General features: G+C 40.1%; 1 protein-coding gene across 8 annotated transcripts in view; it reads right to left on the reverse strand.

Moving 5' to 3' along the window:
- Positions 1 to 22,520, reverse strand: part of MYLK (myosin light chain kinase) — a 181,723-nt gene that overhangs the window by 58,919 nt on the left and 100,284 nt on the right. For 6 of the 8 annotated variants that reach the window (XM_081188192.1, XM_081188193.1, XM_081188191.1 and 3 more), the window contains 5 exons: positions 19,251 to 19,391; positions 17,634 to 17,831; positions 14,270 to 14,516; positions 9,624 to 9,698; positions 8,169 to 9,217 (listed from right to left, as the gene is read on the reverse strand). In XM_081188192.1, the coding sequence (XP_081044318.1) occupies positions 8,169 to 9,217; positions 9,624 to 9,698; positions 14,270 to 14,516; positions 17,634 to 17,831; positions 19,251 to 19,391 (1,710 nt within the window). Of the gene's footprint in view, positions 1 to 8,168; positions 9,218 to 9,623; positions 9,699 to 9,941; positions 10,083 to 14,269; positions 14,517 to 17,633; positions 17,832 to 19,250; positions 19,392 to 22,520 lie in introns of those variants that run through there. The other 2 variants (XM_081188190.1, XM_081188197.1) reach the window with 2 other exon arrangements.

The raw sequence follows: 22,520 nt of genomic DNA on the forward strand, positions 1-22,520 counted from the left end.
GGAAAATAACAAGATCGCTGTAAATGTTGACCTCTCCCCGCCCCCAAACTGTTTATATAGCTGTCAGCCAACTGTGTGTCATAAAGTTTACATGTCTATGTGAAGAAAGCACTGCAATGCATAGAGTTAGCTACACTAGTGTATTTGACACAAAAACGTGTTAAAAATGCCTATAATTGGAAACTTGTTGGAATATCCATGGCAATACTGTGGGAAGGATCCAATTGTCTGGAGAGTTCAGAGGCTTAAACAATTTAAGACACTCTCCCTGGAATTTGGGGCTTATGTGGAGATGTTTGGTTTAACCAAAATAGCATAAACTTGGCAAAATATTTATGGGTCTTGCCGGCATGATAGCCAGTGAACTTCAAAACAAATATGCAGAGCCTCAAAACAAGGATAGCTCTTATATTTTACTTTCCTATCTTTGTCAGCAAAACATATTTCCCTCTGTTCCAGCTGCAATAACTCAGTTCGTGTACCCTGAGCAGTTTTTAAAAGGCAGCGGATGCCAAAAAGGATGCTGAAATCTGGAAGTCAATTAAGTCTGGGGTGAAGAAGTAAACAACTTTGTGGATTTCAGCTTAGCCATCTTTACTGCTTTAGGGCCAGTTTACACTTTATTGCTGAAACATGCCCATGTTAAAATGTAGCATGCATTAATTTCTACCATGTAACATAGGGTTCAGCTGCATACCGTTGTGTTAACTTATGTACACTCTGAGACCAGAACTAGGGTGAATCCCTCTGTTATGAGGATGAATCTTCATAATGGACACATGATGAAAAATGTATATTTATTACTGGTAGGGGTGCCAGATCCAGATTGCAACAACAGATAAAACATGTTGAGTTTGAAACGCAACAGTTAGGTGGAAGCTGAAGTAACCATAGGTTCTTCCTCTTTTTCCTCTACTGATGTTTTCATCCATCCTTCTTTCTTGCCTGCAGTAGGGAAAACATGGAGTCTTGCTCGGTGCCAGAGACAGGCAGATGAAAGGTCAGAAGAAGAACAAGTAGCAGCAACTATGGCTACCCCAGTTTGTACCTTAATGGTGCATCTGGAAAAGGTTAAGTGCATGTTCTCCAGATTGAACCCTAGCAGTCATTATAGGGGACACAGTTTATATTTATTCCATGAACTCATTTCTACTATATCAGGCATCCCCAAACATCGGCCCTCCAGATGTTTTGGGACCACAACTCCCATCATCCCTAGCTAACAGGACCAGTGGTCAGGGATGATTTACCGTATTTTTTGCACCATAACACTCACTTTTTTCCTCCTGAAAAGTAAGGGGAAATGTCTGTGCGTGTTATGGAGGGAATGCCTACGGGTGGCATGCCTACGGATTTTCCTCCTCTAAAAACTACGTGCGTGTTATGGTCGGGTGCGTGTTATAGAGCGAAAAATACGGTAAATTGTAGTCCCAAAACATCTGGAGGGCCGAGTTTGGGGATGCCTGTACTATATCATAGGAAGCATTCCCAAAAGCAGCTTCTCAACAAGAAGTATTCCTAAATCTATCCACCCACTTAAGGTTTGGGGGCAGGTGTATTATCCTTCTGCTGATTTCCCAAGTACTTAAGATCAAGGAGAATAACATCTGCTCAGGAAAACTGAGAACATCAAAGAAATGAAGGGGAAAAAACCAAGGTTGCACAGAAACCTCTCCTACTAAGAAATCATGGAAATGTAAGCAGAATTATTAGAATGAATTGTATACAATCACAACAGCCAGCCATTGTTTCAAAGTAATCACTTGCATATCAAAATGTGTAGCAGTGCTATAACAATATCATTATCTTCAATAAAACAGCTATGGCACTTTCCACTAAGTCAATCCATCAAGAGTGTAGCATTTATAGTCCACCTATGCTGTATACACAGGTCCAACAAGGCACCCTCCATATACTGGACTCCACCTCCCATCAGCCACAGCCAGCACGGCCAGCAACAAGGGGTAATGGGATTTGTATTCCAACAACACCTGGAAGGCACTAGGTTGGCCACCTCAGGTTAGATTAATGCGTAATTGTTGCCTGTTAAAATGTGTGCTATCATCTGCTCAGCCAACTATGATTTCTTTAACCATATATGTTAGTGGAGTAATCAATTAATTGGCCAACTAATCCCACTGTTACAAAGCAGTCTTAATTAGAACCAATAAAAAATAAAAAATGAAAGGTTGGGATGAAAGCATCAACGACAAGCCTAAAGCTTGATTCTGAAGAATATTTTTCTACAGAAGACATTGGGCACAAAGAATACACTCACAGCTCCAAAATAGCTCTGTAAGAATTAAATCCATTAAGGTGAGTTAACCCCAAGCAGCATTAACTACTGCACCAACCTTTTTTTTAGCAGAGGACGAACAGGCAGATTATCTTCAAAGATTATTAAAAGTTGCTCTTAGATTGACTAAAACAATAGCTGTACAAGGCATGAAGACTAAGTAGGCTTCCCTTTCACCTCACCAAATTCCAGGATAAGCAAGTGGGCATGGATACAGTGATGCAAGATAGTGAGCCTACAGTTGTGTTTGGATCATGATAGTACTATGTGCTTTATGTTATGATTAATCACAGTAGTTTATTATAAAAAGGGTGCGTAAGAGAGTGTGTGAGTGTGATGTATATATTGCCATGTGCAAGGATTCCCTGGTCACTAGAGGTAGGATGAGTGAATCTGCCCATTTTGATTTCCTTCAGTTTCTGTTTTTTCCAATCTTGTACTGCAATCTCCACATTTCCGAATTAGTTTGTGAATTATTTTAAAGAAGTCCTCATCAGCAAAATTCACCAGCATTTTAGTATAGATTTCTCTATAGCATGGGTAGGCAAACTAAGGCCCGGGGGCCGGATCCGGCCCAACTGCCTTCTAAATCCTGCCCATGGGTGGTCTGGGAATCAGCATGTTTTTACATTAGTAGAATGTGTGCTTTTATTTAAAATGCATCTGTGGGTTATTTGTGGGGCACAGGAATACGTTCATTTAAAAAAAAATAGTCTGTGGCGTTCATTAAAAAAAAAATAGTCTGCGGGATAATGGACTGCCCCCCTGCTGAAAGTTTGCTGACCCCTGCACTGTACTATACTATACTACACTACACTACACTACACTACACTACACTACACTGCCTAATTTCCCCCTTTTTGGCAAAGCAATAGAATGCATTTCTTATGTGATGTGATATATATATATGAGAATATATGAGAACTCTTTACCCTATTATATGCATTGCAGTGCATTTTTGTTGGCTGGGCAACTGCACTGCAAAATTCAGAGAAGTGCAAATGTTGAAGGATGACTGTATTTGATTCTCAAATTGTTCCAGGAAGTGTGAGTTAGATAGGTGCACTTTTAAAAGTAAACAATCAAAACTCACCCCCCATCCCTAATTAGAGATAAACTTAAAGCTTCTGAGATAGGGTAGTTCAGCTAGAATACAATAGGAAAGGCTACATAAGGCTGGCCTTTCAGTGATGCAGTTGATCACTCCTACCTGTAGATTGCCATCTTCTGTACTATTACAGCAAAGTTTAAGGATTTAAGCTAGCTGAAGAATTACGGAGTTGCTTTTCCTTTTCCTGCCCTAGCTTTTTCTTCTCTCCTGCACCACAAGATCAAACTTTTCAATGGACAGATAGGCAGACAGCTCCAAACTTCTGCAACTCAGATTCAACTTTCCTGCTTATTGGGTAAGCAGCTTTCTAGGAGGATTTGCCTGCTAGTCTCCATGGGGGAGAGTTTCACAGTTTAGCTGTGAAACTCACAGACAAATAGAGTAGTAAGGAAAAGGCCAATTCCCATTGCATGGAAACAGGATATGCAACAGTTAGATGCAAAATAAAATAAAGTAAAATAAATCAAAGAAAGGATTACATTTCAATGGGGAAAATCAAAGTGAAAATAAATTATCCTAATGTATACATATGTAAGGCTGGTGAAAAGGGGAGCCAAAGAGAAGTACAATAAAGCCATACCAAAAAAGACTATTGTAATGAAAGAAAGTATGCCAGTGAGGTCCACTGAGTCAGCAAGATGTCAAAAGACTCAAGGATGAGAATTATATTGTTTCTGACTGCACTAAGGATAGACCCTGCACAGCCAGTCAAATGAGACAATACTGGGCCAGATGTAGTCTGACCAGGAACAAGGCAGCTTCCATAAGCGATATTGGCAGCACTAACCCTATTTTTTCTAAGCAAGGCACTAAAGAATAAGCACAAATCAAAGTGACCACAAAAAAGATTTCACAAAGTAATTAATATGCTGAACATTTTTCCTTTCATGCATCCAGAAAGATTCAAATTTCTCTCCTCGACCACAAAGAACTTGGAATGTGAAGTATAATAGCCATAACTCTTGTTTTGAATAAGAGAGATTGAAGAAAGGTTGACACCTTTCTGAAATAAAATGCATGCTTATTTGTTCTCTCTCTTATTCTAGCATCAATAAAACTTTGGTTTAAAGGAAAAGTTAAAGTGCTGACAACTCTACTCCTCAAATGTTCAAGTTAAGGAGCTCACTTTAGCTGATGCAGATGCCTTTATTTGTGCTAGGTTACAAATTAGCTTTCATTCAACCATACTTTTGGGATGTTTCTTCTGGATGTCAGATAATGAAACTCAGGCCACTATAAGATGGGTGGCCACATAGCTGTAGAACTCTAAATAAAACGACCCTCTGCTTTCCCTATAAGCTGTCATTTCAGAGAATGACATTCATTAGAAGTGACGGGTTCTATATAAATTGCCAAAAATTTAGAACTGTGACAACTTTGCCATTTTTCAACAGAATTTTTAAAAATGTGGACAGATTATACCCTTCACCACGTAGATCAGGCATAGGCAAACTCGGCCCTCCAGATGTTTAGGGACCACAATTCCCACCATCCCTGACCACTGGTCCTGTTAACTAGGGAACATGGGAGTTGTAGTTCCAAAACATCTGGAGGGCCGAGTTTGCCTATGTCTGACGTAGATGTTCCATTACAAACTCACAGTGAAAGGAACACACCATCTTGATTTTATGATGAATACAATTATCAGGCTAAGGATTAACTGATGTATATTATCCATCTCATCAGTTGTGAGTTGAACCTTGCACAGTAAGTCAGATAAAATACCTAATGGAATGTTTACCTTTAGGACAGTAACCTATGAACTACACATTGGAAAATTCAGGATACAATTATAAACAAAAAAAATGGCTATTTATAACCATTATTTCCATGTCATTCTGTTGCCAGGAACTGATGCTGTATCTCAAACCCACAGTTGGGCTCATATGTAACATCCAGTTAACCCACTCTGAGCATTAGCCTGTCCTGAGCACAGGGGTGGTTTTAAAGTGGAAGCACTGCAAAGCAACTGCAAATGGAAGAAGCAATTTCACAAGTGCCTGGCAACAGTTATCAGCACTGAGTTGTCTAATGATACATTGTTCTTCTCAAACCACTGCACCCTCAGGTACAAGAACACTCAGCTTAACACCTAGTTCTTACTAAGGTGATAAGCCTATGCCTGGGCTGTACCATCACAGATTGCCTGCAGGGGTTCACTTGATGGAAAGCTCTTCCATACACATTTTCTTCCTTCAACATAAAATACAGTAAGGATTCTAGCTTAGCCTCCCAGATATCTAGTTTTCTATATGCATGTGTGTATGACCAAATCGGCATCTGAAGTAGCACAGCCCAGGTACAGACTTACCACCTCATTGAGATGTAGGGACATTGTGATTTTAAAAAGGAGACTTAAAAGAAAACATTATTGTTAGAATTAATTGCTATTGATAAAAATATATATATATTTATAAATAAATATTACGGTAGTCTGTTTCCAACTAGTGCCCTTGTGGCAAGCACAAGGGCTTTTAATTCAGTGGGAGTTTTCTACTAACAGAAGAGGGAAGAGGATTTTTGGCATTTCCCTCAGCACCCCCTAAACATCTTTTCTGGAGAATACTCCAACCCTCTAGAACAGAATTGGGGGGCAATGCAGCAGCAGGGGAAGAGGAGGAATCAAAGAATAAGTCCCCCCTGCTTCTTCTGTGAGCAGAAACTTACACTGGAGCAACTGCACTAGGAGGACCAATTGGATTATGGTTACTATCACCACCTCCACCATGACCTGGTTGTTGTATTTCTCTGACAAATTACTGCACTTTTCAGAGAACTAAACTTTTAGGTGATTTGTGGCTATCAAAATATAATAATGTGGTAAAGTGAAGGAAGAGTTTGGTTTTTCGTCAACTAAGTCCTACTCAGAGTAGGGCTTAATGAAATTAAGTTAATCTTGAATATTAGCTTCAATAAGTCTACTTTGCACAGGACTAGCATTGAATACTACCATTTATTACTACAAGTTCACTTAGGCAATATCTCTGGCTTCTTTTGTCTAAGTGTAGCACAACAGCAGTTCAGCAACGAGGAAAAACACATCACTTCCTGCCAGAACATCAAAATTGGGTCTCATCAAATTCAGTAATACATAGCATTCCTCTTGTTATTCTGTCACACAACATTACAAGACAGTTGTTTTGCCAAGACCTGTGCAGAACAGCAAAGATATAATTCTCTTGGTTAATTCCAGGGCAAAGCCTGCATTCTTTCACTCTGCATCCCAACTGATGTGCAGCTACCATCCAGGGACAGTTTGGTTGGGCATCTTCCCAGCCATATAGCCCACTAGAGGGCCCACCTCTAGAAAACCGCAGCTATGTTGCTCCTGTTCCTTCCTGTTACCACCTGTTTCCTTGCACCCCCACTCTTTGGTATGAGCAGTTCAGTAGCAATAGTAATGGCAAACACAGACCCAGGAATGTGGAGGTAGACCACTGGTCCACCTTGCTTGAGGATCTCCAAGGTTTCAGACCAGGAAATTCCCAGTCTTTCTTAGAGATGCCGGAGATGGATCTTACGATTGCAAAGCACCAAGTTAACACGAAGAGTAGCTGCTACCTGCTTGTTCAATCACTAGCCTTCTACCTGACAAACAAGTAGCAGCAGCAGCTATGGCAATGGGGAGGATGAGGCCCCACAGAAAGAGGGCCCACATTTAAAGCCTGACTGTTGTGAGGAAAAGGCACTATGCATCTCCTCAGAAACTCATCTTTATTACTGCTGTTGTTTTAAATGTGTACCAATTTTCCTACTCCCCGCAACCCAACTTGTTCCAGTGGTGAACAATTGTATTAAAAATGGTGGTTGCAGGACCCAAGCCCTCACGAAGTTCGGGTGAAATGAGGCTTCAAGATAGTTCTAATTTAAAACATTAACCTGTAATGGTGCTTTGTGACTTTGGCACCTGAACAATTTTGATTGGTTAAATACACGCTGCATGCTCCAGGTATCTGTGGCAATTGCCATATCCATCTCCCTCCCTCCCTCTGTGAAACATCAGCATATACACAGTGTGGGCTAAATTGTTAGAATCCTTTGCACTAAGCATTCCTAACTCTTATACAGAGAATTGGACTAGAGAACTTTTGTGTCACCACTGATCCTAAAAACAGTACGAAAACAGGATGTTCAATAAAGCATTTCCTGAATTCTGGTATGCTACTACTGTATTTGTCAACTAGTATCAAAATTATTTAAAACATCTATGTTGAACATACTAAGAGTCAAGTCACTTACACTCTTATTCCAGAGGATTCCTTTCCAGGCTTCATTTCCAGAACATGTTTTAAGGTATAATTCTACCCCAAACTCATTTATTTTCCTTCCAAAGTTCCCACGACTCAGCAAGAGTCATGCAAAATTTTTCACGTAATAGGAGAATCATATCTGAATTTAGATACTGAAATTGATATGATCCCCTTGCTATAGACCAGTTTCCAATTAAATACTCATTAAGTAGATACTGGATTTCAGAATCCTAAAACCACATTTAAATATAACTTAAACAAGAACGGAAGACGATTCAGCTTGCATCTGCAAGATGTTAGATGCTGATCTGCCGGAAACATGTTTAATAAGACTATTCCTTGTCCCCAGCACGCCAGCAACAAACACATCTGGAATCAATTACAGGGTTAGCACTAAAATAGTGATATACATAACAAGTTAAAAAGAGCAAAATTTACTTAACAAAAATGAAAGAAGTAGGCTGTAACAGCAGTGAGACACACAGCTGCCTTGCTGTTTGCATCATTTTACCTTCTTGAGAGAGGACAATGAACTTCGACGATTTGATGACTTTCCCATCCAGAGTCCAAGTGACAGCAGCAGGTGGATCTGAGGAAACCTGACACTGCAAGATTAATTTGTCACCTTCTACAACATGAGTATCCTGTAGCTTTTCGGTAAATGATGGTGCTGTTCCCTTTGGCTGCTCTTTTTTGTTATCCTCTACTTTCTCTTCAATTATTCCTCCATCGACTACCGGTGGGCAACCACCTTTGCAGTTGTTGTCATTCTTATCCTCTTTCTCCTTCAGTTTGGTATGTGGCAATTCAGAGTTGGTTCTGGCAAGCTGGGCTTCAGAGTTAATACTAGCATTCTGTGTTTTAGATGTGGGGCTAGCATCCTTGGCTTCTGAAACAGTGCTAGCATTTGGTATTTTAGAGCTGGCATTCTGGGTGTCCAGTGCCTTGGATACTGGTGGGTTTTTGGAGTTGGCACTTGCATCGGCCACTTTGGGGTGGGTGCTGGGTTTCTGCACATCCGGGATAGCGTTAGCATTTGGGGCTTGAGCACCAGGGTCACCATTCTCAGTTGGTGCTTTTTTCTTAGCGCCAAGCACAGACCTAAAATCTGGGGTAGCTGGCTTTGGGGCAGGTGCCTTCTCTGGAAATGAAGGTTTGGGGGCGCCCTTTTTTGCCAGCACTGCACGGAAGTCTACCTGTTGAGGAGCATGGACTTTCCTTTCCTCTTCCGACAAGGTCTTGGGCTTGACCTGCCGCTGCAGGTTAGCACGGAAGTCCATCTGTTCGGCTGGAATTTCTTTCAGCTCCTCCTCAGAAAAACTTTTGGTGTTGACTTTCTTTGCCAAAATGTCGCGGAAGTCAATCTGTTCAGCCTCCTGCTGCCTAAGCTTCTCCTCTGTACTCTCCCGGGTTTCTACTCGCCTCTTGAGCACACCCCGAACGTCCTCCTGCTCTTCCTCAACTTGCTGGACTTCACCAGTACTCTTTCTGAAGTCTCCAATGCTTCCAAATGTCAGTGCATCATGATTATCAGCATCTCTCTGTTCCGTCTGCCTCCCACTGCAAGCAGAGAAGAGTTGCAGGGAAGGAGGAGGGAGAAGGGGAGGGAGAAGAGAAAAAGGGCAAGCAAAGAGTTGGTTTAAAATATCAAGGAACCACCTTAGAGCCAGGACAAAATATGTTTATAGAAGAGAAGGCTGATTAGAAGAACTTGCTCCATTAGTTAACTGCATCACTGATGACTTCAGGAACCATATAAGGCTACACACATGCAAAAAAATAATAAAATAAAAAAGTGCTCCACGCTGGCTTGGTACAGTTTGCTTCAGCTGTGTGATGAAAACAATTTGTTGGGTCACATTTGGGGATTAGGCTGAACAGCAGCCAACTTGAGTCTAAAAGGTAAGAGAATTAGCAAAGCAAAAAATAGAACCCACCCATGTAAGTCCCTGGGAATTGTACTTACTCTCTGTGTATTTCTCCTGTGGAAGTTTCTCTCAGCATCAAAGATACCTGACAGCTGCATTCTCCAACTTGGTTTCTGAAAAAGTTAAAATCAGAAAGTAAACTGAGCAAACCACATACCCAAACCACCCAAACCCAACCCTCACTATGCCTGGTTTTCCCTGCACCGAGCCCAATATCCCAGTAAACATCCAAGTTGCTATCACTGTCTGAAAACAAACAATATTCCCCACCCCTGGAACTTTTCTCCCTGCTTGAAAGGCACACTGAGTCATTGCTAATGAGCTTCAAAATAAAGGCTGGGGTGTGTGTGTTTTACCTCCAAAACAAGCAACCTGAAGGAAAATAAATATCAAAAGTTGTGAACTCCAAGCAAGGGAAAAGCACTGTTTTGCAACGCTTAAAAAGTTCTCCAAGCCTTGTCCCTGTGTTTGTTTATACAATACCAAGCTTATAACTTTCATAACACTAAGATATTAAAAGCAGGGACCCCTCTTCCCTTCCCCACCCCCTCTTCTCCTTCCCTTGCAGATTGTTTCAGTCTGTGCATGTTTATATTAAAAAAATAAAAAAAATAAAACTGTCACCATATATGGTGCTGAGCACTTATTCTTCCTTTTGCAGAGGAATGCCAGAGATGCCTGCTGGAAATGACTCCCATTAAAGAAGTCATTAAAATACTTTCCCCTTTTCCCAACCCCCCCCCAAACCATGTTATGCTTCACAGAAGATACATCTTCAAAATGGCTCATCTCCCCCAAGAGATGCCAAGTGGGGGAGGGGGGAAGCAACACAGATTTTATGGCTTCAGGCAACTCTATAAACAATGCTACTGCATTCATTTAAAAGAAAAGAAAGATGGGCTGGCCCTTTGCCAACAGTTAAAAGAAGGAGGAGATATTTTATCGGAGGGTGGATTTTTAAGGGTTTCCCACTATAAGCCCAACCCCATGACTAGCCTGGAAGGTTTTTCTTTTAATTAATATTATCTGAAAGATTTATCTCTCTGGAAACATTCTCAAGGCACTGGATGTAGAAATAGGAACATGAGAAACTCCTGGAGTATTCTTTTTTAACCAAATCCCATTATGTTTTCAAAATGAATGGGATTTAGCAGAACCTTCAGAACAGAGACATATGACTAAAATCAACCTGCTGAACCTTTTATTTTAGATGTGAATTGAGCCATTATCTTCTACACCCACATAACCGGCTTAGACCATACAATCGAAACCAGGGATGGAGAACCTGTGGTCCTTTTAAGTCCAGCTCCCATCATGTCTGACTATTGGCCACACTGGCTGGGGCTGAGGGCAGTTGGGAATTGGAAGCAATGTCATCTGGAAGCTCACAGGCTGCAAATAGGTCTATTCAGAACTAGATTCAAGTCATTTTAAATCACACTGATGGCATGTTTACAGCTAGGCAATTTGGCATGCAAACTCAAGCTCAACACAGAACACACAAACATGTGTTGACACAAAATACTTTGGTCACTTGCAACCCATTTGGTGCCTGATCATCTGCTCTACAGATAAAGATCACTATTACGGGAGAGCAGGAACCCTGAAGCTGCCCATTTATAAGTAGTACCTGGACAGCAACCTGGTCTCAGCTTTCCTCACTGTGGTGAGATGTATAGTATTTTTAGTTAAACTGTACCATTTCTTTCTAAATTTGCATTTGAATGATTTTAGAGTGTTGTTTATGCTGTACTTTTGTACTGTTGTATTGTTGTTAGCCACCCTGAGCCCGGCTTCGGCTGAGGAGGGCAGGATATAAATAAATTTTATTATTATATTATTATTATTATTATATTATTATTATTATTATGACCATGTACACAATTTTAATGCAAATCTATCCCCTTTTTTGGGACGCAGATGACATCAATCTGGGAGGGGTAGCTAATGCCCAGGGAAGACAGATTCAGGATTCAAGATGACCTTAATGGTTTGGAGAACTGGGCCCAACGCAACAAAATGAATTTTAGTAGGAACAAACATAGTTGCACAAATATAAGATGGGGGACACTTGGCTTGTTAATAGTGCATAAGAAAGGGATCTAGGGGTCTTAGTAGACCACAAGTTTCGCATGAGTCAACAGTGTGATGCAACAGCAAATAAAGCTAATGCTGTTCTAGGCTGCATCAACAGCGCCCAATCAAGGGAAGTTATAGTACCACTCTATTCTGCCTTGGTTAGACCACACCAAAAGTACTGTGTCCAGTTCTGGGCACCACTTTAAGGAGGGTATTGACAAGCTGGAATGTGTGCCGTGGTCTGGAAACCAAGCCTTATGAGGAACAGCTGAGGGAATTGGGTATGTTTAGCCTGGTGAAGAAGAGACTGAGAAGACAGCCATCTTCAAATATCTAAAGTGTTATCACATGGAAGACGGAGCAAGCTTGTTTTCTCCTGCTCCAGAGGGTAGGACTCAAACCAATGGCTTCAAGTTACAAGACAGAAGATTTTGACTAAACATCAGAAGAACTTTCTGATGTTAAGAGCTGTTCAACAGTGGGACGGACTCCTTTGGGAGGTGGTGGACTCTCCTTCCTTGGAGGTTTTAAAGCAGAGGTTGGGTGGCCATCTGTCAGGGATGCTTTAGTTGAGATTCCTGCATTGTAGGGGGTTGGACTAGATGACCTTCAAGGTTCCTTCCAGTTCTAAAACTCTATGCTTCTATGAACCTTCAAAGCTTAATTAGATTCAGTTTTAAATCTCTACAACACAGCTTCACTTTCTATTCTAAACCCAGAACCAACAGAATCCCATCAGCCCACTAACTGCAGTCCCACCTCCTCTTCCTAGACATTCCATACTGAATATGTAAGGTGGAAAGTTCAAAAAAACAAGCAAACGAAAACCAAAAACTTGTACCCACAGAACACTGAATTGGGGCAGTAAAATTTAAGATGTAACCCTAAGACTGCAATACTTCCCTGAGAGTAAAGCCCCCACAGTAGAACTTACTTCCTAGTGAGTTCCATGCATAGGACTGGGCTGCACAGGAAACTTTTGGATTTAACTAAAACTAAATAGGTAGCACAAGACAGTTTGTTTAAAAGTTATCCCAGGCCAAAAAAAGTCACGTAGGTTAAACAAAATCAAAAATATTAACCGAATAAGGCAATACATCTAAGCACAGTAAATAGCGTGTAATGATATTATCAGTATGAAGCTGTACCACTGCTTTTCTTAAGACCATACCAGGGAATATACTTTAGCATTTGATCAGCCTTGCCTGGAGGAAAAAGAATCTGAACATGAGTTGTTTTTCCCCCAGTCAAAAACATTTAAGTTGACACAATGTTTAAAGAACATACCTAAATTCAAATCCTACAAAAGTGGTGAATGGATCCATATGTGGGCAAATAAATGCTGTGCAATACTATAAACTGCTTTGATAGGCTTTTGCAAAACAGCACAGAGTTCTTTCCACGCTACACCAATGAATTAGGGGTGGTCAGAAGGCAGACTGGGATCTATTAGATTTCTGGATGATTTGCAGTAGCTTTTCAAAGATTTCTGACTCTCAAACTTTAACGACAGCAACAACAAAACTGCTTCCCCCCTTCCCACAAAAGGACAGGCTGTTACTACAGTTCAAGGATTCTAACTCAGATGTAGATTTGCAGTTATATATTCAAGTCATCCCGGGGAATGGCTCATGGAGTATGGTAAATAACTGGCTCTGCTCCTTGATCCACTACTCTGCTCATGGCACTGGTTGGTGAACCTCAGGGTTCCAGTTTTTAAAAAAATGAAGCCAGGTCTGCAAGCCTAAAGTCTGTCCATGCCAAAAGAAGTATATAAAAACAATTTTTTGACCTGCAGTCCATACACATTTCAAACAATTTTGTGAAGCAGCGAATCCCCCTGTTTGTATTGTGGGAAATTATCAGGGCAGAATGCCCAGTTTGAGCCACCTACTATCACACACAACAATGTTATGCATGCCTTTCCCCCTACCCTGAGTTTAAAAAATAACATAAAATCAGCCTAGACAGTCTGCAAGCCAGAGCAGAATAAGGGGGGGGGGGGAGAGAGAGAGAGAGAGGGAGAGCACACACAGCCATTTAACCCTTTCCTCGCTTCTTATTTTCAAGACAAAATCTCCTACCCAAAGGTTTTTCACCTGCAGGGGGGGAAGGCAAGAGATCACATCTTTACTTGTATCTCTGTCACTGAGGGTTAAAATGCCACTTTGGAAAGTTACTCTCACCAAAAAAAAATGACTGCCTGATTTTCATTTCTAATAAAGGAAGAATAAAAACACAGAACCCCACATGCTGTGTAGTTTGAGCCTTAAAGATCCACTGAAAGCAGGCCAATGTGAAAAGCAGGCTATGAAAAGGCAGCAACTGCAAAATGCTTGCAACATAGCAAGCCTGGGCTAAACATCAATGGCTGCTACAAATGTAAACATAATGCCCACAATGTCAATTTCCATGACTACTTATGCATGCTCCGGGAAGGTGAAAATAACCATTCATTAATAAATTATTAAAATGTCTTATAGTTCACATTTAGGACTACATTTCATGTCCACCATTTATAAATGTGAATAACTAAGTGGCATAGAAATGGCATGCATAAATAAATACAACTGTTTAGCACCATATAACTTTGCACTTGACATACCTGAGTTGTATTTCGTACTGCCCAATATGAGAAGGCTGTACATTTCTTATAATCAATGTGAAGATGTCTTCATTTTGCAGGAATTCACATCCTGCTCCTGGCATCACTTCCTGCCCATCTTTGAACCAATGAACCATGGGGAAAGGATCTCCAGCAATGGCACAGGAAATAAGGACATTCTGCCCAGCTTCTGCTATCACTGATCTTGGCTTGCTAATGAACCATGGCTGAATGCCATCCTGAGGCTCTGGAAGAAAAATAAAGAAAAAAGAAAAAGCTGAAAGAAGTAATGGAGGTGGGTGTGATTCAAAATATAAACAGCTAAGTGGATTAATTCAACCTGAAGTTACTATTTTAGGATTCACATTAATTTACTGTATTTACATCACATTAATTTACATCATTTCTTCTTTTGTACACAGCACAGGTGCTTCACCATCCAGAGAGAGAGAGAGCTATCCTATGTGCATAAAGTCATAGTCTAGCACATCCAACCTAGCATGTGCTGGTAGTGCAAGCCCAGAATCAAAGTTCTTCTCCTCCCAAACCAACACTGGAAACTCTGGTAGCCATTCTAACCCAAACAACATTAAGCCTTGATGGATCTGAGACCAGGATCCATCTGGCTCAGCAAAGTCTCATCAGCATTTGAACACCAATTTGACTATCTCACACTATTGCAGGACATCATATTGGGCCATGACTCAAACTAGTTAGGAGTGCACCTGTTAGAATTACTAAGGTAGAAACACAATGAGTTCAGTAAAAAATAAATAAATAGAAATTCTTATGCACATGAAAATTTCCTTCTTTCCTTTTTCTTCCTTTCTCCATTTTTTCTTCTTTTCAGGCAAAGGAGATGAACCCACCTGCTGGCCATGACCACAGTAGTTGTATAAAATTAATCTGACTCTGAATGGAGAGAAAAGTGTCACCATAAGAAATAGTGAAAGTAGGTGAACATGTATTAGATTTGATAGCCACCATGGTTTTGAGCAGATTGACTTTAATTGTAGTAAATAATTCATTTAGAAATTCTGCCTTCTTGTCTGTCCTTTCAAAGGTTGACCACAGGTAGAGAACACCTATGCCAAAAGACCAGAATTGCTATCCTCATTTGAATTACTTTCCACTACCACCTTGGGAATATCCAAAGGGTTAAACTCTCCATTTCAGAATCTTAATGCTGCTAATCCTTAGGTTGCTGGTTCCTCTCTTATATTCAGAGGAACTAAGGAATGGGAAAAGTCAACATCTGAAATGTTATGAAAATCAAACATAGGCACCTGAAGTTCTGAACAGCAACTCACAACACTGAAGCAAAAACTATTTGGGATTACACATAATTAAGTCAATGGAGGGAAATAAAGCTTGGGGCCTTAGCTAAGGGTATCTCCCTTTCTTCTAGTAGTGAGTACAGCCATAACGGAGATTTATCTAGGGAGAATCAGCCTTCTTTTAAGGGCTTGTTTGTATTTGCAGATATCCACTATTTTTATGACCCTAGCAATAAAAGCCAGAAGAATGTCTGGCTTCTGAACAAGTTTTCCAAGGGTCCAAAGTTTAAGTTAGGAAGAAAAACAACATGAATTGCCATTTAACAGAATTATTGCATGGCTTCTAGTATAGGGACAGTAAAGAACAATATATTTGCTTGTAGACCAATTTTTATTTCCATTGTGTCTAAGAAAATTTACATACTACTTGATTGTAAAAAAAAATCCTCTAAGTGATTTACAAAAATATGAAATAAAACAGTAAAAACATATTTAAAGATGTTCAGAAAATTTAAAGATGTTCAGAAAATGTTAAAAAGTGGCAGTAGCTAAAAAAAAGTTAAAACACAGATAACCTGTTTGCATAAACAAAAATGCCTAAATAAAAATGTTTCAAGCAGGTGACAAAATGAATACAACATAGGCACTGCTAATTCCCATCCTCCCATCATTTACCCCAAGCTCCCGTCTCTTCTCACAGCTTGCCCCAAGACCCCCTTTCACCGATGCCACGGGCAAGGGGATTGGGAAAGAAAAGGAGAAAAGCACACTTCTTTCTGTTGGTGGTGCCCTACCCCACTCACTCTGCTTGCCTGCTCATTTGCACACTATCCCCCAAACCAGTGGCAGCACCTGGAGGAGAGCAGGAAGGCTTGTAAAGTGTGAGCCACACTCATCTGCCTGCCTCCAGTTACCTTCTGCTTGTCCCTGCTTGCTCACCTATCTGCCTGCACCTCCTGCCTGCTGTTCTGTCCTCATGGTGCAGTCACCATGGCCATTTATCAGCAGCCACATAAACTGCAGTGTGACGATATTTTTCCTTACAAAAATATAGTATGGCGATATAGTGGTCTATAAATATTTTTATAAATAAAATATTTCCAACAAGCATCATCCATGCAGTTACCTTACCAAGCACTCCTTTTAACTCCTCTTTCCCCTCTGATACTGATGTAGAGTTTGCTTTGGTTTCCCTATCTGCATTTTTCTGTCCACAAAAAATTCACGGCAATCACTCATTGTGCTCCTTAGTGGCTTGGCTACACTTCCCTTTTGGATTAGTTCCTCATGCTCACTTACGATAATATCAAGGATGTTTCCATATAAGCTGGGCCAAGCAGATTTCCAGAAATTTTTAACTTTAAAGCCTAAAGAAATACCTGATCCTGTCAACCATGGTGAAATTGAACACCTCCAATAATACTGTGTTACTCCCCACCCTATCATCTATCCATCCATCCATCTATATTGTTACTTTATCCACAAAGGAGAGGATCCACAAGGAAGAGACATAACAGTGATACAGATGAATGCAGACTGTAACTTGATCTTAAAATGCCATATTAATTATTGACAGTCTGCTAAGTTTCTTGAAGTGTAAGAAAAGTGTGGCTGAATCAGACCAAAGGCCCATCTAGTCCATCATCCTGTTCTCACAGCAGCCTACCACAGGCAGGACACAAGCATAATAATAATTTCCTCCTCATGCTCCCCAGCAAATGAAATTCAGAGGTATGCTGTCTCTGGTACTGAAGATAACATAGTCATTTATTGTCTTATCCCTGGCTTATTATTGACACTCAAGTGCCTAACTTTCCAAAATTTTTGCAGAAGCAATCTACAACCTTTACATACACCCTTATATTCTGATTTTATACTCTGCTATACTTTTCCTGGTTTGGAGATTAGAGTAGATTCTTAAATATGCAGACTTCTTGAGAAAGTTATACAGAAAATGAAACTACAAGGGGAAAGTTTGAATCCTCTCCTCTCTCTTTGAAACTGTCATTCATCGGGTACAGCAGAATGCTTTCCTGTGTCGCTGTCACAAATGCTAAATAATGCTGAGAAGGACAGAAAAGAATTACCTTGTACAGTTAGTGTTGCTTCAGTCTGAATTTCTCCTAAGTCATTCCAAGCCTCACAGGTGTACTTTCCAGTATCCTCAGGGAATACCTCCTGGATATACAGGCTATATTCATTCCCCTTCTTCTCAAAATGAAAATCCTCCGTTTCCTGGATTTCTTTCCCATTGTGCAGCCAAATTATTTCTGGAGGCGGGTTAGCTGAGCCACAACAAAACACAAGGCTTTGAGATAAACCATAAGCAACAACGGAAGCGTGCGAGCTATTCTACTAGGCCAACTGCAGTCATGAGATAAGGAGGAACAAACAACTCACTTTGACTTCCTTTTACATAGGTTTTTAAAATAGACCTATTCTCAGCTACATTCAGGTAGCTCAAAATTACACTGAGGGCATATTGCATATAATGGCACTTAAATTTAGCTATTTAACAACCCTCCTGCTGTCCTATGCTTTCCTGTGAATCCAGGAGCCACAAGGCTCTGCACCATCTAGGATGGCCATGTGTACTTCTTTACAGAAGGCAGTCCTCTATTGAAAGATCAGTGAGAGGACAGTCTACTATTTGATGGTGTCCTCTATTTGAAGGGCTGTCCAGTCCAGCTGCTGAATATCGATAAAGAATCCCATGAAGGGAGGAGCCCTGAAGTAGTCCATTCTCAGTCTGCATCCACAGCTCACCTGACAACAGATTCTCTGTCCCTTTGTATTGTTATTTTTATTTACATTATAATATTTATTTCTAAATTTGCATCTATCCATGTACATTAATTTATGCAAATCTTATGCAAATCTGTCCTTGAGAAGGGGTGATGCACATATTGCAGTCCTGCCCTTCTTATGGAAATGTCTGCAGCAAAATCTATATAATAGCATATGCAGAAGTAGCATGTAGTCTCTTTTTTGTGCTTTCCTCACTATGGAATTGTCAGATTCCAGCCTACTTTACAGTCCCATGGTACACAATGATATCCCCCCTCCCAAAAAAAACCCTTCCACTTCATCTGCAGTCGCACATGCACCCACATAAATACATCCACAATTCTGGTTTTCCAAAGCACACTAGATGTAATAAATTCCAGATAAAGATTTCTCTATAGCCTCCTTTTTACACATTTTAAATGACTCTTCCCCACTCCGCAGACAGTGGCTGGAAATACCATCCACTGCACTTTCTTTAAACTCTATCTGTTCCATGCAGATGGAAGAAGGGTTTATATGGATTTTTTTTTGTACTTTCCACTGGGCTGTGGGTGGGTTACAGCACTGGCCTTAAAACATACCATATGTGGCAGATAATGCCCCAGTGCAAACTAAAATTAAAACCCCAGCCACACAAAACATATTGTCTGAAAGGACCCTATTGTCTGCCTAATCTTTGAAGTCTTAGGATGGGTTAAGAGCAAAATATGTTTAAAATAAGCAAATTTATTGAAGATATGCATGAATTTTCCTGGCCAGGACAAGCCTCCCTAAATGTTGACTTTCCAAATGTTAGAAGGAAAAACTGGGATATAAAAAAGTGCCTAGAAACCAGGAAGAGAAACTGCTGGGTTAAAGTAGCCTTGTCAAACCTCAAAACAGGTGACCACGATCCATTAATAAGCACTGGCTCTTACCCGAAACTTCTACTGTCATAATCACTTGGCTTCCATCCATCACCTTGAGGTCACTTAGGCCTTTTAGGAAGATTGGAGGGAAGGTTTTGTTGACTGGGGCAGGATGTGCTCTTTGAGGTTTATTTCTGCTCTTCTTTTCTGCTTGAACAAACAAGACAACAGTTCAAATTAGGAAAGACTTGTACAAAGTAATAAACTGCTTTTTAATTGGAACAAAAACGGAATGGGACAGGGACCATTTCCAATGAAAAAAAGTCCATTGCTATTGTTGATCCAGCAGCAAGAGGCAGTTGTATGGAACAGAGGGTTTTATTTCTGAAACAGAAAACAGCCCCCTAATATATTTTTCTGTTGAAAATTCTTTATTTATTTTTTAAAAATGCAATATTGACTAAAGCTGTGCATCTATTTCTATCATACTTAATTTTTTTGCCTTAAATTCAAATAATGTGGGAAAGAGAGAGAGAAAATGGGAGGGTGGGAGGATTTTTTTTAAGAGGGTGTAGCTTTTCCCTTTTTATTAGGCCTTTTACAACAGTTTTTATTTACCAAAGCTTTTTCCTTCCATTGAGAGGTATAGAAGGGAAATATATAACACCAGCTCCAGGACTGGCATAGTCCTGCCACTGCTCCAGGGGCACATCAGTGAAACAAAATGATTTGGATTCTGTGGATCCACAACCTCTTCCAGGACATTCCTAGCAAATCCCCAGCACACCTAGTTTTTGTCATCTCAAAGTAGGAGAAGCACTAGCTGCAAACCTTTTGGAAGCTGCAGGGAGGAGGATTCCAAGGTTAGAGTTCCCTTTTCAAGGAAGGACCTCTCTCGCTACCTTCAGCTAGGAGAGACCTGAAATATCCTGTTTCCCCCTGAGACAATCACTCAGGAATCATAGGATTGTGCCTTGTGAGTATATACTTATAACTATATGAACAGCCACAACAAAGAAAGTTGCTCTCAGAAAACTACAATAGTCATGATTGCTGTGGCATGGCGGGTGGCGGGTGGCGGCTGGGGGGTGGGACACCCACCCACACCAGCATGATCATGCAAATCCCCTTCAGGAAGCAAGGTTGCCTGTGGTCTCTGGCTGAAATTGAATGCTTTTGCCAGCTCCTTTTTATTTTGTAGTAACAGGAAGGAGGGAGGTGGAGGGCTAACACAAATCTACAGCCTTTAGAACACAATCCTACATAGAGCAATAACAGGCCCCGCAAATACTTAAGAAAACGTTTCCTTGATTGCATAATACACTTCCTTAACACTAACTATATTCACATTATGAGTGGGAGGGAGGTTTAAAATTCCCAATCAGAAGAGCTAAATTGCATTATTAGGTTAATTTGGTTCTAATCTTTAACCGACGTTCAGGTTGAAAAAATATGAATTCCAGACATGGTCTACTTCAAAATAAGTAAAGAAACACGAAAAATGAGGCTTTTAAAAGCTTCTGATAAGAGCATGTTAACAGATATGTCCTCACATACTCAATGAGTGCTATTATAAACATACATGCAATAATGCAACTTACTTAAGACAATTTTATAACGAATAGCTTTAAGCTGGTTGACAGATAAAACACCTGTACCATAGGTTATTCAGTCTTATTGTACTCAACAAAAGGGGAAACACAACTTCTGCATTGCTTAAGCTTTTGAGATCACTTAATGCAATAACATATTTTACCTCTTTCTTATTTATTCAGAATCTATATACCTACCCCTTTCAGGCAACTATTTCATACACCTAATGCCACAATATATAGTCATTAAAGATACTACAGGGCTCTTAGTCATCTCTTCTGCTACCAAAACAAAGATCCTCTGTGATTTATGAAAAAAGCATGTTTCCACTAACCATTTGTCATTATTCCTTAGTCTGTCTCGGATGTATTAACATGGGAATATTCCTACTAGCAGTTTCCCAACTGTGCCCTGTATAAAACTCTTCTCATTAATGGATATGTCCATAACTTTCTCTTTTTAATTAAGTGGGACACATGCCATCAAAAATGCTTTGAGGATTAAATTACCCTCTTATTCATATCTAGACATGGTTATACGAAGGGCCAACAAGAAGATTTGATCCAAATCCCTAGATCAGTAACAGAATCTTAATCTCACTGGGACACAATCTAGGTTTCAAAGAACAGAAAACTGAAGGACTACTTAACATCAGCTACTCTGAGTTGAGGGACAGCAAACCCAAACCCAGTTTCCTGGGTGGAAGCACCACTGACTTCAGTGGGACTTGCTTTTGAAGTAGACATGTATAAAACACTTCCAAAGCTCTAAACATACACAGAACTTGGCAAAATTATGTAACCAGTGCCAAAAGACTAGTAGAAAAAGCTCCCATTGGCTTTTATTAAATTCCACATCATGCAGTTGGTATATTCTTATTGACACAAAAAACTCAATGATTTGTACATGCATGTCTTCCTTCTGGTTTTAATACTATCCCTTCAGATCTTTCAAAAGCTGCAATGACACAAGATTCAAATGGGGAAAATGAGAAGCAGCACTTCCAATTACTGGTCTAAAAAGATCCATGCTTAGTTTGAGAGATTAGAAAAGAAGAAGAAAAAGGAAATTCTAAAATCCCATATCCTTTTAAAAAATAATAATAAAGGCACACATTCACAGTTAATTTCCACACAACATTTCATTTTATATAATGTAGTAACTTGGATCTGAATGAAGAGGTCCAGCACTTCATTTGTGGGCATTATCACTACAAGTCACACAAACTATGCTTCACGGATGAGCTCCACAGAGATTAAAGTTTTCAAGTGCTTCCTCCTAAAAACAGTTTCCACGTTTGGAAGTGAGGCTCATCATGCAGAGAAAAAGCAGCCTCCATTCAATCTTAATTAACCTAACAGCATGACTTACACTAAAGTTTCCCAGGACCTTCAGTTTGATGTTTGCTACAAAACCAGAAGTGTAAGTAGTATCACCAAGAAAATTCCCAGCTGAAAGGAAACTGACTCATGTGCTAACTCCAAGATTCCCGTGGTCTATCCCTCTGGGGATCAATGCAAAAAGGAATGCATGAACATGACCACACAGCCTTCCTCCCCATTCAAATATCCAGTGTAAATACACCTTTTTTTACTTAGCCTAACACTTACACTGTGCATTTTTCACAGTAGAAGAGTAAAAATAAAACAATAAACTTGGGGGGGGAGAAACTATTCAATTTTCTGGTATTTATTTTACTTTTGAAGGACATTTCATGGTGTAATTAGCACCATGGTATTTATTTTA

This window comes from Podarcis bocagei (genome assembly GCF_964188305.1).
Source record: "Podarcis bocagei genome assembly, chromosome: 1".
In the NCBI taxonomy this organism is placed as follows: domain Eukaryota; kingdom Metazoa; phylum Chordata; class Lepidosauria; order Squamata; family Lacertidae; genus Podarcis; species Podarcis bocagei.